This window comes from Chanodichthys erythropterus, chromosome 2, assembly GCF_024489055.1.
Source record: "Chanodichthys erythropterus isolate Z2021 chromosome 2, ASM2448905v1, whole genome shotgun sequence".
In the NCBI taxonomy this organism is placed as follows: domain Eukaryota; kingdom Metazoa; phylum Chordata; class Actinopteri; order Cypriniformes; family Xenocyprididae; genus Chanodichthys; species Chanodichthys erythropterus.
The window spans coordinates 34,795,237-34,810,469 of record NC_090222.1 but is presented as its reverse complement, the minus strand read 5'-3'; the positions used below and the strand labels follow the sequence as shown (position 1 = coordinate 34,810,469).

Genomic DNA, 15,233 nt, shown 5'->3' with positions numbered 1-15,233 from the left:
ATATATATATATATATATATATATATATATATATATATATATATATATATTTGTGTGTGTGTGTGTGTGTGTGTGTGTGTGTGTGTGTGTGTGTGTGTGTGTGTGTGTGTTTAATATATAGGATTAAAAAAAAGTCAGCTAATCAAATAAAAAGGTAAACATGGACAGTTTGTAAAACAACAACCAAACTAAACAAGGTAAACAAAAATATGATCCAGACTATATTAAAAAGGTGTATGCCTACCTACAGTGAGGGTAAACAGTAATCTAAACATCAACTACAAAGTGTTAATTTTCCAGGTGAGCATATTTGCATATTGTTGTGCAGTTTATGATAATATTAATGAAATTGAAATACATATATATAAAATATTATTTAAATTAATACTAGGAATAGGCTACTAGAATATACTATTTAGTATTAAAATAGTTGATGAATAATTAGAATAGGTGTACAACAGTAATATTGGGTACCAGCAGCCACTCGATTACTTAATGATAGCATTAATTAATAAAGAGCCTAGTAAGTAGTGACATAAAAAGATGCTATTAACAAACGTTAAAACGTCTTCCATTAAACACCTCTAAGTACACAGGGATTATGATTTCATTTGCGTGTTTTGACTGAAACTTTCTGAAAACAGAATCCTGTAGAGACTCTCGCCTCGCGCAGCGCTGCTCACTAGAGAGGCGCGCGCCTACCGCTCGCGCGATGAGCAGATTTCCCCCTTTCTTTCTTTCGCTCAGTTTCTATCTGCATCTCATTCGCGCTGACCATCGAGAGCAATCGTCTCCTATTGATTTATCGACCTGCTTCCCACCTCGAGAACGATAAACCGCCTATCGCGTCGTGAACTGCGTTTTAATGACCTATTTATTGCCCGCGCGCGGACCTCTGGGTGTCTGATCGCGTGCGTAAACATGTTTAAAAACTATGAGTCGGTTGCACAGATGTCACATCGCTCCAGTCATTTACCATGAGAGGAATGAACATGTGTTGGAAGATTATCGCGACATTGAGCTTGGACTGTTTCAAAGGTTCTCCGTCCTCTTCGCACAGGTACGTCATGCCTCAAAAACTGTGTCAGTGTTGCGCATTATTTTTGTATGAATGTGTTTGCATGCATATGCAGGATTCGTGTTGGCGGACTGAACAATGGCAGACTATAAATCGGTTGCTATGGCAATACCTGCTCCGAACATCATCTTTACACAGATTGTGCATTGTCACAGTAGGATGCATGTACATGATGCATGATTTATCAAAAACTCAATGCATGACATACATGCCCTGTTAAAACAAACCAATAATAATCTACCTCAATCATAGACTAAGATGTTTTGATGATCTAGTTGTCTGGCTGTTTTGGGGCACTTTTAGCTTGATCAGGCTGTTAGACTGGCTTAAACTAGACCAGCAAACCGTGTTAGGCTGGTCTAAGCTGACAGTAGACACTGAAATGATGAAGTATTTGATAAAGGTAAAATATGACAGGGTCACACTACAGGTTACGCAACACTACCGTCCATTGTGAGCATGTCATATTCCTCCTAAATGGAGGGGAAAGAGACAGTTGTCACTCTCAGCTTTGTCTCAGATGTGTCTCCTAAAATAAAAAAAAGGATATAAATTAGACATACAATATGGTATAAAGTTACACAATTAATGTGAATAGCATAGTTCAGATAACAATAATTGTTAATACGTTGATCTAAAGTTATATTTATATTCAGCATAATTTGAAGGAAAACTGAATTGAACATTTTAAAATTTCTTAATACACAATCAATACATTTATTCCAGATTTAAATTGGTTTTGAAAGCCATTTTTTGAAATTATTTGATTTTATATTGAAATGACTGACTTCAAAAATAAAGAAAAGAAAGAAAAATCCATTTAAAAATGTCATTAAAAAATTAAAATGAAAAAATAAAAGATTAAACAATGTTGAATGTTATTTAGAATTTGAAATAAATTTGTTTTATTGAAATACACTTTAAATTGAAATTTAAGTGGCATATTTTCAGTGTGGTCTCAGACTTTTGGACCCCAGTTTTTGATGAGAAAGGTCTGATTTTATGTTGAAATCTCTGGGGACAAAAAAACAAAACAAAAACAACAACAACAACAAACAAGCAATTGCTCAGGGATTTAAATGATAAAAATATAGTATCTTAAAGGGTTAGTTCACCCAAAGATGAAGATTCTGTCATTAATCACTCACCCTCATGTCGTTCCACACCTGTAAGACTTTCGTTCATCTTCAAAACACAAAATAAGATATTTTTGATAAAATCCGAGAGGGTTTTTTTTCATCTCCCATAGAAAGCAACGAAATTACCACATTCAAAGTCCAGAAAAGTAGTAAAGACATTGTTAAAAATAGTCCATGTGAGTACAGTGGTTCAACTTTAATGCTATGAAGCAATGAGAGTACTTTTTGCGCGCAAAACCAAAACAAAAATAATGTTTATCCAACAATTTCTTCTCAACCCTGTCATTATTTTACGTATTTGACGCAGTGCAGTGCTTCCGTGTTCTACGTCCAATGAGTCCAATGAGTCGCCGTTCTGACGTAGAACACGGAAGCGCTGCACTGCGTCAAATACGTAAAATAATGACAGGGTTGAGAGGAAACTGTTGAATAAAGTTGTTATTTTTGTTTTGGTTTTGCACACAAAAAGTATTCTCATCACTTCATAGCATTAAGGTTAAACCACTGTAGTCACGTTGACTATTTTAACAATGTCTTTACTACTTTTCTGGACCTTGAATGTGGTAATTACTTTGCTTTCTATGGGAGATAAAAAAAAAATAAATAAAAAAAAACCTAAGATTTAATCAAAAATATCTTCATTTGTGTTCCGAAGATGAATGAAGGTCTTACGGGTTTGGAACGACATGAGTTTGAGTACTTAATGACAGAAATTTCATTTTTGGGTGAACTAACCCTTTATAAAGCTTTTACATTCACTTCAATGCACATTTATTTGTATAGTGCTATTCACATTACATATTGTTTCAAAGCAGCTTCAACAAAAAGGCATGTTTCTACATTACAATTTAGAGTAATCCGTTATCAGACTGTGTCCAAGTAATGTCCATTTGTCAGAAATGTACAGTAAGGTAATACAAACCATGCAGTTAGCCAAAATGTATTCATTTAGGCAGAAACAATGAGCTCATTAAAGCAATTGTTGCAAGTCGGGATCATAATAATTACAATTTCTGTCATGACAACTCTCGGAGCAAGTTCGGGACTTGCTACTACCAGTACATACACGACACGCTACTGTGAGCAAGACATGCTGCTTCTGTAAAATATAGTGTACATGAATGACCTGTTGCAGATCTAGACAGGTGGAGCTGGGGAAGGTGGAGGGTTTATGAAGCTAAAGCAGTGCTATCCAAGTATTTGAAGGTTGAGCAGCAGGAGCCAATCAGCTGTGCTCTATAGATAATGATGTGATTACGAGCAGGTTTAGATAAAGGACCTATTAGTCTGTGCCATCTAGAGTTTCATGACAGAACTTTGTAAATATACAGAAATTTTGGCAGTTGTGTTTGTTTCAAGCTATACATTTTGCCTCATGTGCATGCTTTAGCTACAGAGAAACCATTCAAATACTAAAAGATCTCATCTGTGTTTTTCTTTCCCGCGTTCCTGCAGGTCGTCCACAAAGCTCGGCTCGAGTCAGGCCGCCAGCATGGAGAGCAGTTCTCTGACCGGTAGTCTGTCTCTGGGCTCTGATGTTCCTCACTGCCAGTGCTGCATCACCTACGAGGCCAGGCTGAAGCGTCTCTCCTGCGGCCATCTCTACTGCGACCCCTGCTCCGATCAGATCGTCAACCTGGCTTTTGAGGACATAGAAGGCCTGGCCGAATATCCCTGCCCAATGTGCAAAACCCTCCGTCACCTGGGAGGCTTCGTTCCAGCCCACAGCTACCATGGCATGACCCACTGTTCGCCCTTCGAAAATCAAAAGCAGCAGCTAGTTGAAGAGAAAGGAGGCCTGTGGGAATGATTGTGTCTTTTAATGCAGTGGTTCTCAACAGGACCAAGATTTTACATTGGACATCATGTTGAGAAACAAAACCTGTACCAAAAGATGCCAACAACAAAAGATATTGGAAGCATTTTCTCCTCTCTTATAAAGTTTATATGCTTGCTTTTCTAACCATATACACAATAACTCATTTTCAGGTCGTAATGCGCCAGTTGAGATCTACTGCTTTAAAGGGACTGGGCTTCATATGGTGGTTCAATATTCTGAATCTATTATCTGTAACATGAGAATACTTTGTTAAGTGAGACCTGCGTCATAAGTGAATCATTTAATAGGTTTCCTATGCTCTCTAATGCCATAATTGAGGAAAAGTAATAGTGTTTTATTCCATTACTGGTGGAAGTTATTACACAAACTACTGGCTGTTTGTATATTAAATTCAGTTTTTTTATTTTGTGTTTTTAATGCCAGATGATATACAATAGTGAAGCTTACCTAAGTGTGTATTAGAGCTACACGATTTTGGATAAATTGAGAATCACGATTTTTTGGTTTCAAATTTTCTGAACAGAAAACTAAACAAACTAACATGTTCTGACAAAATAATTACTGCACTCTATTTAAAAATGTTTCATTAATATGAATTAATTTTTTTAATTTTTTTAATCTGTTTGAATGAATGATTCAATGACTTACTCATAAATATTTCACTTGTTTCATGATGAATCTGTGTTTTTAAATGCATTTCTTGAATGATTAAGTGACAAATACATTTTTAAGTCACTTGTCACCACCTACTGGCGTAAAAATGCAATGATATAGTGGTTATTTGAAGTGCTACCAATGACATCAGTGTTTATATCTGAAATATAAACTTATCTCAGTACTTCTGTGATTATCTGAATATCTGTAACACAGAAATAATGATACTGTGTGGTTGAAATTTTGTCAAAGGTTTAATAGACGCAAATTTGTCGTTTAGGAATAAGGTCACGTGGGTGTTCATGATCGTGATCTTTAATGATTAATCGTGCAGCTCTAGTGTTATCTGTAGGCCTATAAAAGTATTTTTGTAATGAGTGCCATTGATGTAAACAATTATTTATTAAGTCAATTCATGAATTTTAAATGTTGTAATGCTTGTTGTAAAGTGGTCATGTTGTAAATATCTATATTTTGATAAGATCTGAGCATGTCAGAACTATTGGGCTCATTTGTCATATATTTTTAATAAGCCAGAATAAGCATTATTAAGAAAAAACATAAAAAATTGTAGTTAAGAACTATAAGATGCATTTATTTATCTAAAATGCGCCAATAAAGGTTGTTACAAAAGAATAAGGAATGAAAAAATGACAATAAGTAATGATTCGTCCCTGTCACAGATGCAAGGATGAAAAGTACAAAACAACAGTAATCAGTTTTAAGGCACAAGCATTGGATCATTTCATTAAATGCAAGCAATTCTTGTGCCATCAAATCAATTTTTGCTCAAATTCAGTCTTGTGAAATATGTTGATGCAATATATTTCAAGTCCACTTCTGCTGAAACTCTTGAATCACTGATATGAGAGTGAAACAATAAGGTGAAATCTCGACACGGTACTGTATGTTAAAGGGTTAGTTCAAAAATGGAAATTCTGTCATCATGAACTCGCCCTCAAGTTGGTGGACCCCATTGACTTTTTTTAGTCAATGGGGCCCATCAACTGTTTGGTTACTGACATTCTTCAAAATATCTTCTTTTGTGTTTAACAGAAGAAAGAAACTCTTGCAGGTTTGGAACAACTTGAGGGTGTGTAAATGATAACAGAATATTCATTTTTGGGTGAACTATCCCTTTAATGTTACCAGCACCTTTTCCCCGTAGGGGAAATAAAAGTAGGACACAAACCTCTGGAGCTACTCTCTCAATTTCGGAATGTCACTGTTGTCACTGTGGCATAACGCTTCTTCAGGAAAAAGTCTCACAAAGAACCGGTCTGTCTTGTAACCCACATCACAGAGGTGTGTGAGTTCTTTCCATTAAAACTGAAAGGAACAGTTATCCTAAAAATGAAAAAAGTCACATTCATGTTGTTTTTTCCTTAGAACACAAAGTAAATAATGACAGCGTTTTCATTTTTGGGTGAACTATTCTTTTAAGAGCAGTTCTGAACACTGTAATTTGTAGAATATCCCTCAATCTTACAAAAGAAATCATGTAAATAAACCACAGGAAATGAAAAACCATGTTGAAGTAGTGCTGGAAATCCACAGTGACTCAAAATGGAGAGAGAGAGAGAGAGTGTATTGTGCAGAAGATAAAAATATAAAAATGAGGATATAAAATGTCCTTCAACATGTGATCACTACTTTTTTGCCTTCCTTTTTACACAAAGTGAGTTCACTCTCATGACAAAATGGTTATAAAAACACATCACCATACATTCATGATGAAGTAACACACAGTACATATCTAGTGAATCGGCAGAGGCAGCATATAAATAATGTTTGAAATGTCAACAATGTTGCATCTGATCCATTTCTTTCCTATTTTGTATTAATACTTAATAAAATACAAAAATGCATATCACACTGGACAGCACTGTGCCTTGCTTGTGAATATTGAGGCAATACAGCATTTTGTTTCTGTCCAAATGCTTCATTTCCATTCAACACTGAGGCTGAAGATTATTTTGTGTCCATCTTGTGGCCGTTCAGGGAACTGCCAAACCTCCTTTGTTGTATTATTAGCGTGATAGCAGCCATTTTCCCGCTTTTTTTGGTTGAGGAAACACAAATCACTATTTCACTAGCCTACCGTACCATGAACTACTGCTACATAAAGCGCATAAACTACTTAAAGCTAGAATTGCTTCTTGACCCACACAGTCATCAATATTCAGATCAATATTTTGGCAAGAACCTCAAACACAACATGCAGACATGTTTACTATTGCTATCTACTTCTGTTTTTCAGTTTTCCCTAAAGGAATAGTTAATGTTAATAAAAGAGAAAATTCTGTCACTATATGGTCAGAACAATGAGAGTAAATTAAAGACTTTATTATTAGTGAACTTTTCTTTTAAAACACTGGCCAAAACTTAAAGGGATAATTCACCCAAAAATGAAAATTTGATGTTTATCTCCTTATTGTCTGTGCGTGTTTTTTGACTCTTATAGATGGAGTTCCCATTAACACGCATTATACGACTGACAGACCGCAACGGTTGGAGTTAAAAATCATCATTCTACATCTTGGATGCGCTGGGGCTAAGCAGATAAACATCAAAATTTCATCAAATTTTTGGGTGAACTATCCCTTTAAGTTAAATCATAAAAAAACAGTAGAGGAAGAATTTCACGTCATAAATTGTTGAAGTTTTTTTGCTAGGCGTTTTTTTTTTTTTTTTTTTGCTAAATCTTACATAGCTGCTCATACAAAAAGTGTCATTTTTCAAATGCACATACACTACCATTCAAAAGTTTTTTTGTTTTTTTTTAAAGAAATTAATACTTTTATTCATCGTGGTTGCATTAAATTGATTAAAATCAAAAGTAAAGACATTTATATTACAAAAGGTTTCTGTTTGACTGTTTCAAATAAATACTGTTCTTTTATTCATCAAAGAATTCGGAAAAAATGTGTCACAGTTTCCACAAAAATATGAAGCAGCACAACTGTTTTCAATATTTATAATAATAATAAATGTTTCTTGAGCAGCAAATCAGCATATCAGAATGATTTCTGAAGGATCATGTGACACTGAAGACTGGAGTAATGATGCTGAAAATTCAGCTTTGATCACAGGAATAAATTACATTTTAAGTTATATAAACGTTTTGTATTATTATTATTTCACAATATTACTGTCTTTTTAATCAAATAAATGCAGCCTTGGTGAGTACAAGAGACTTTCAAAAACATGAAGAAATCTTCCAGACTTTTGAATGGTAGTGTAAATAAATGTCATGTTTCTAGTGGAGTTTCTGTTTGTACCGTAGTATATCGCTTTAGGAACACAAACACCAGAGGGTGCCGTTTCCTTCCTCCCTACAGATCAGTGTGTGTTTCCTGGGCGTTTGGGAAGTTTGGCACTGGAGGAGGGAATGTAACGCTGCCCTGATTGCGGCTCTTGCTGGTGGCCGAATAGAAACGTGTGCTTGCCGTTATTCCTCTGTGCAGGCCTGGGTGGGTCGGATGCTGCCCGCTGTGCTCTGGGGGGGACGGAGGGGTGGGCCGCACCTCGGCTGGGTGACGGCTGTTGTTGAGACGTTCTAGAGGAAGAGGAGAAGAGGAAGGTCCCATTGTTGGCATTCTGGTTGAGGTTGGACTCCAGTCGGCGTGGCTCCTGTCTTTTAGTCTGGTTTTCGGGACGTCTGTTAGAAGCCTGAGCCAGTTTCTCTCGGAGCTGCTGCACTTCCCAGGAAAGCTGCTCTAAAGGATGCTGACTGCAGGAAGACATTGGGTGTGAGAAAGCCTACAGGAAGTGGAGAGAGACGGATGTTACAAAAAAATCACTCATAATCACAAACCATTAACAACCTGAGTCTCTATCTATCTATCTATCTATCTATCTATCTATCTATCTATCTATCTATCTATCTATCTATCTATCTATCTATCTATCTATCTATCTATCTATCTATCTGTCTGTCATTCTATCTATCTGTCTGTCATTCTATCTATCTATCTATCTATCTATCTATCTATCTATCTATCTATCTATCTATCTATCTATCTATCTATCTATCTATCTATCTATCTATCTATCTATCTGTCTGTCATTCTATCTATCTATCTATCTATCTATCTATCTATCTATCTATCTATCTATCTATCTATCTATCTATCTATCTATCTATCTGTCTGTCATTCTATCTATCTGTCTGTCATTCTATCTATCTATCTATCTATCTATCTATCTATCTATCTATCTATCTATCTATCTATCTATCTATCTATCTATCTATCCGTCTGTCCATCTATCTATCCAACTGTTTGTCTGTCAATCCATCCGTCTATCTACCAGTTTGTCCATCCATCTATCTATCTTTCAGTCCATCCATCCATAAATCTGTCCATCAATCTGTCTATCTATCTATCTATCTATCTATCTATCTATCTATCTATCTATCTATCTATCTATCTATCTATCTATCTATCTATCTGTCTGTCATTCTATCTATCTGTCTGTCATTCTATCTATCTGTCTGTCATTCTATCTATCTATCTATCTATCTATCTGTCTGTCATTCTATCTATCTGTCTGTCATTCTATCTATCTATCTATCTATCTATCTATCTATCTATCTATCTATCTATCTATCTATCTATCTATCTATCTATCTATCTATCTATCTATCTATCCGTCTGTCCATCTATCTATCCAACTGTTTGTCTGTCAATCCATCCGTCTATCTACCAGTTTGTCCATCCATCTATCTATCTTTCAGTCCATCCATCCATAAATCTGTCCATCAATCTGTCCATCAATCTGTCTATCTATCTATCTATCTATCTATCTATCTATCTATCTATCTATCTATCTATCTATCTATCTATCTATCTATCTATCTATCTATCTATCTATCTATCTATCTATCTATCTGTCCATCCATCCATCCATCCATCCATCCATCCATCCGTCCGTCCGTCCGTCCGTCCGTCCGTCCATCCGTCCATCCATCCATCCGTCCGTCCATCCGTCTATCTATCTATCTTTCAGTCCATCCATCCATCCATCCGTCCGTCCGTCCGTCTATCTATCCAACTGTCTGTCTATCCATCAGTCTATCGGTTTGTCTGTCTGTCTATCTATCTATCTATCTATCTGTCCATCCATCCATCCATATATCTGTCCATCTGTCTGTCTATCTATTGGTTTTTGTCCATTCATCTGTCTATCCATTGGTCTATCTATCTATCTATCTATCTATCTATCTATCTATCTATCTATCTATCTATCTATCTATCTATCTATCTATCTATCTATCTATCCGTCTGTCTGTCTGTCTGTCTGTCTGTCCGTCCATCCATCCATCCATTTGTCTGTCCATCTATCCATCCATTTATCTATCCATCTGTTTATCTATCTATCTATTCTGTCCGTCTATCTATCTATCTATCTATCTATCTATCTATCTATCTATCTATCTATCTATCTATCTATCTATCTATCTATCTATCTATCTATCTATCTATCTATCTATCTATCTATCTATCTATCTATCTATCTGTCCATCATTCCATCTATCATTCCATCTATCTGTCCATCTATCTGTCCATCTATCTGTCCATCTATCTGTCCATCTATCTATCTATCTATCTATCTATCTATCTATCTATCTATCTATCTATCTATCTATCTATCTATCTATCATTCTGTTCGTCCATCTGTCAGTCAGTCCATCTGTCCATCCATCTGTCCGTCCGTCTATCTATGCAACTGTCTGTCTATCTATCAAACTGTCTATCTATCTGTTTGTCTGTCTGTCTGTCTATCTATCTATCCGTCCATCCATCCATCCATATATCTGTCTGTCCGTCCACCCATCCACCCATCCATCCATCCATCCATCCATCCATCCATCCATCCATCCATCCATCCATCCATCCATCCATATCTTTTCACTGTATTTTCATTATTTGTGTACATTAAATTCATAACCCAACAAATAACTTTGTCTGGTCACATCCTAAAAATGAACACCCTCACAGTGTACCTGAGCATGTAGCGCGCCCCGTAAATAACAGCCCCTCCATACTCTGACACAGGGCCCTAAGAGCAGGGGCAGCAGGGGCTCGTATGGATCGTGGAGGGTTGTGCTGTTCTCCGAGGGTTCAGACAGCGAACAGGCTCTGATGAGACGTTCGAGTCCAGACAGACTCTCAGAGGAAGGAGCCCTGCGGTGGCTCTTCCAGTAAGAGCCGGAGTTGCCGCTCCTCCAGGGGAGCAGATTGGAGGGATGGGAGAATGTGCTACGGGACAGCAGGAACACAGAACCTGGCAGTCCATCATTGTGCTGAGAGAGAAAGAGAGAGGGGATAATGAAGTGGTACACTCAGTTGACAGCCCAATTAGAAAAATGAACTAATTTTGGCACAGGTTTATTAGTTGGCCTCCTTTTTAAAGAGCCTGCCTTTTGATTTCCAGCCATCTAGGGCAGCCCAGAAAACATGAATCAATGATCATTAACTTGACACAAGCAATGCCTATTATGTGATAATTAATTTCTCTGTCCTGTACTATCAATTCCCTATTCAATATTGTTCCTCTATATAAAGGAAGGTGGAAGAGAGTAATCATACAGATACATTTACAGTGCACTTATTACAGGGACAATCCCTCTAGGAAAACTTGAGATTAAAAGGAATAACTATAACTAAATATGAAAAGTCTTCATCGTTTTATCATCTTCATGTCAAGTCAAGTCACCTTTATTTTTATAGCGATTTATACAATGCAGATTGTTTCAAAGCAGCTTTACAGTGATCATGTGATTCTGACCCTCATTTATTATGCATTATTGTCTTCTGTGAAACACATTCAAATGTTTGGGGTCATTAATATTTATTAACGTATTAGAAAGAAGTCTCTTAAGCTCACCAAGGCTTCCATATTTTTATTTGATCAAAAATACAGTAAAAACAGTAATGTTGTGAAATATTATTACAATTTTAAATAGCTGTCTTCTATTTGATTATATTTTAAAATGTAATTTATTCCTGTGATCAAAGCTGAATTTTCAGCATCATTACTCCAGTCTTCAGTGTCACATGATCCTTCAGAAATCATTCTAATATGTTTATTACTTACATTATTACATTACTTATTGCTTTTTTCTTTTTTTTAGCATTATTCAGCAAAAAATAAAACTTTTGAATGATATTGCACTTCCAACATTGCACTTAAATCTCATTTGTGTTTTATTTCTTTTAAAAAGTGTCTTTATATGCTGTGCACTAGGCTATACGTGACTGCAAATGAGATTTGAAAGCTAAACCAGCTTGTCACTTGCACACAGCTATCATGTGATTTTCTTTAAGATATGGAATATACTGTAGTTCATAAGCCTTTTGACGACTGGCCTCATAAATAATCATTGACTTTTTTGTATGGAACCAGATCACCTTATTTTTTTCACAGAAAATAAAACATGATCCAAATGGCATGGGGGTGAATAAATGACGACAACATTTTCATTTTAAAGTGAACTATGCTTTTAACTGCCTTTAGTTAAGTTAAGATTGCTTCTAGAAGGATTCAAACCTACAACCTTTTGGTTAACAGCCCAGACCTTTAACCACTGTGGGTAACACTTTACTTGAAGGGGTGTGCATAAAACTGACATGACACCTTCAAAATCATGACATGACACATGAAGGAGGTTTTATGCATGTTTATGACAACTGCCATTAAGTGTCATTCGCTCACTTATGTCATTTTTAATGCAAAGATGACATTGTTTGAGATGTCTTTGTTACGACAACTTGACATAAACCAATACATCATAACCTGTCATAAACATAACATAGCAGATCAATTATCAAACTTAAGGAACTACTTTGCTTTATGGGTTAACATTACATTACATTATTTTGGTAACACTTCAGTATAGGGAACACGCATATAAACTATTAACTATGACTTTTCCCTCAATAAACTGTTAATTTACTGCTTATTATAGTTAATTGTTAAGTTTAGGTATTGGGTAGGATTAAGAATCTAGAATAAGGTCATGCAGAATAAGGCATTAATATGTGCTTATTAATTACTAATAAATAGTCAATATTGTAGTAATATGCATGCTAATAGTAATAAACAACTAGTTAAAAGACCCTAAAATAAAGTGTTACCATTATTTTAGAGCAGTGTCATCTTTTTTAAGAAATTTGAAATTGTCTATTATCTGACCTTCTGTTGGAGGAAACTTAAAAAAAAAAAAAACATTAAATGAAAAATATTCATGACGCGGTTATAAAATTATTTGTCAGAGTATTGTCACTTAATGACATTTTAATGACAAGTTCAATTTGTACCACTGTAGTTGAGGTCAAGATACATATTCATGACACTATTATAATGGCCTCATGACAGCCAATGTCAAAACCAACCACATGACAGTTTAACATAATGTTAACCCATAAAGCTAAATGATGTCAAGTTGTCACGACAAAGACACAGACAGGTTATGATGTATTGGTTTATATCAAGTTGTCGTAACAAAGATATCTCAAACAATGTTATCTTTGCATTAAAAATGACATAAGTGAGCGAATGACACTTAATGACAGTTGTCATAAACATGCATAAAACCTCCTTCATATTCATGACATGTGTCATGTCATGATTATGAAGGTGTCATGTCAGTCTTATGCACACCCCTTCAAGTAAAGTGTTACCCCACTGTGCAACAACATGCCTATTCCTACACAGGAGGAATGTATCATTGCTGAAATGTGACTGCTAACATTGTCCTCACGGCAGATAAATCTTACCCAGCTGCGGTCCAGGTTGGTGTTGAGGTTTCCGTTGAGGACGGGTGGAGGACAGGCGGGCTGTGACACGGGTTGGGTGAAGCGGGCTCGTCTCTGGCTGCTGTACTGCAGGGCCCAGTCCCACACAGGGGGGAAAGGTGGGTCTACCGGCTCCTCCGGGGCACCCATGGGCAATTCCCTTAGGCCGTTTACTGGGGTGTAGCTCTGGGGAAGATGCTGCGAAGAAATTTGTAATACAGCACAGAAATATGCAATACTTAATGATCAAAAGAGCATCTAATAAACAGAAAATAGTTAGGCTTTACAGTGACAACTGTTTTCTAATAGTTAGTTCAGTCTTTGCATCACTCAATGTTTTCTTTCTTTCTCTCAAATTCTAAAATAATAACTAGATAATTATTGCAAATATACGACCTTTTTAATGGTAGTGTATGTATTTGGCAAGTAGGCATGCAAAAGGAGGATCATGTACAAACGTAAGATGCTTTATTGTAAAATTAACCCATTAAGGGTGATGCAAAGCACAACAAGCAAAGATATTGCTGCTTTTAATAGATCTAATGTAATTTGCAGCTTTTTGACATGTGTTGTGAAACTATTTGCACAAATACCTGTGAACGGCGGCATCTCTCCCTCTGACTGTTGGCCAGGAAGCTGCTGAAGAGTGGAAGGTGAACGCTGTCATGCAGCGCCAGCAGGTAGTCTTCAGTAAGCTGGAAGCGTGCGGGATACTGCGCCCACAGCTGCCAAACACAGTCCAGAAACAGCAGGAACACAGGGGCCTGCCGGAGGGAAAAGGTAGATTATACAACCCATTTAGGTTACCCACAGTTTGCCCCGTCCTCACACCAGTAAGAATGTCATCAGAGATATCGCTGAGAGAGGGAGGGGAAGTTATTTTGATAAAAGACCACATGAATTAAAAAAAGAAGAAGATGCGCACAGATAAATAATTTATAATAAATACTGCAATTTTCCATAAATAAATGAGAATTGTCAATTTTGACTTTAACATGCACACAGTTAACATGAACTAACAACGAAATAAAACAAATGGAATACTTCTAAAGCATTTATTAATCTTAAATGTTAAATTCATCATTTATTAATATATGATTAAAATTAAAATTTTTATCTGTTTATATCAATTATTGGACACCAATGCCAACAGATGAAAGGATTCAATGGAATCGATTCAATGGAAAGGATTCCGGAAGAGAAGACAATGCTGAATAAAGTCGTAGTTTTTGTTATTTTTGGACCAAAATGTATTTTCGATGCTTCAACAAATTCTAACTAACCCACTGATGTCACATGGACTACTTTGATGATGTTTTTATTACCTTTCTGGACATGGACAGTATACCGTACATACATTTACAATGGAGGGACAGAAAGCTCTCGGACTAAATCTAAAATATCTTAAAATGTGTTCTGAAGATGAACGGAGGTCTTACGGGTTTGGAATGACAATGAGAGTCATTAATTACATAATTTTCATTTTTGGGTGAACTAACCCTTTAATGTATTAACTAATGGACCTTTTATTATTAAGTGTTATCAAAATCACATGCATGCTCTGTAGATAAGGCAGTGCCATTCAAGAAGGTAGATGGATTTGAGGGAAATATATATATTTCATATATTTATATTTCAGTATTCAAGATTCAACAGAGACTTAAAAATACACTTCCACCCATATTTGGGTGTGTACTGTATTTTTTTGTGCTTAGTACACT

General features: G+C 36.1%; 1 protein-coding gene across 1 annotated transcript in view; it reads right to left on the bottom strand.

Moving 5' to 3' along the window:
* Positions 1 to 4,879: 4,879 nt before the first annotated feature.
* The window catches only part of mtmr11 (myotubularin related protein 11), a 43,036-nt gene continuing 32,682 nt past the window's right edge, over positions 4,880 to 15,233 (bottom strand). The window contains exons 14-17 of the mRNA XM_067410787.1: positions 14,106 to 14,276; positions 13,495 to 13,710; positions 10,719 to 11,018; positions 4,880 to 8,473 (exon numbers count right to left, since the gene is read on the bottom strand). Coding sequence (XP_067266888.1) covers positions 8,054 to 8,473; positions 10,719 to 11,018; positions 13,495 to 13,710; positions 14,106 to 14,276 — 1,107 coding nt within the window. The 3' untranslated portion in view covers positions 4,880 to 8,053. The remainder of the gene's footprint in view (positions 8,474 to 10,718; positions 11,019 to 13,494; positions 13,711 to 14,105; positions 14,277 to 15,233) is intronic.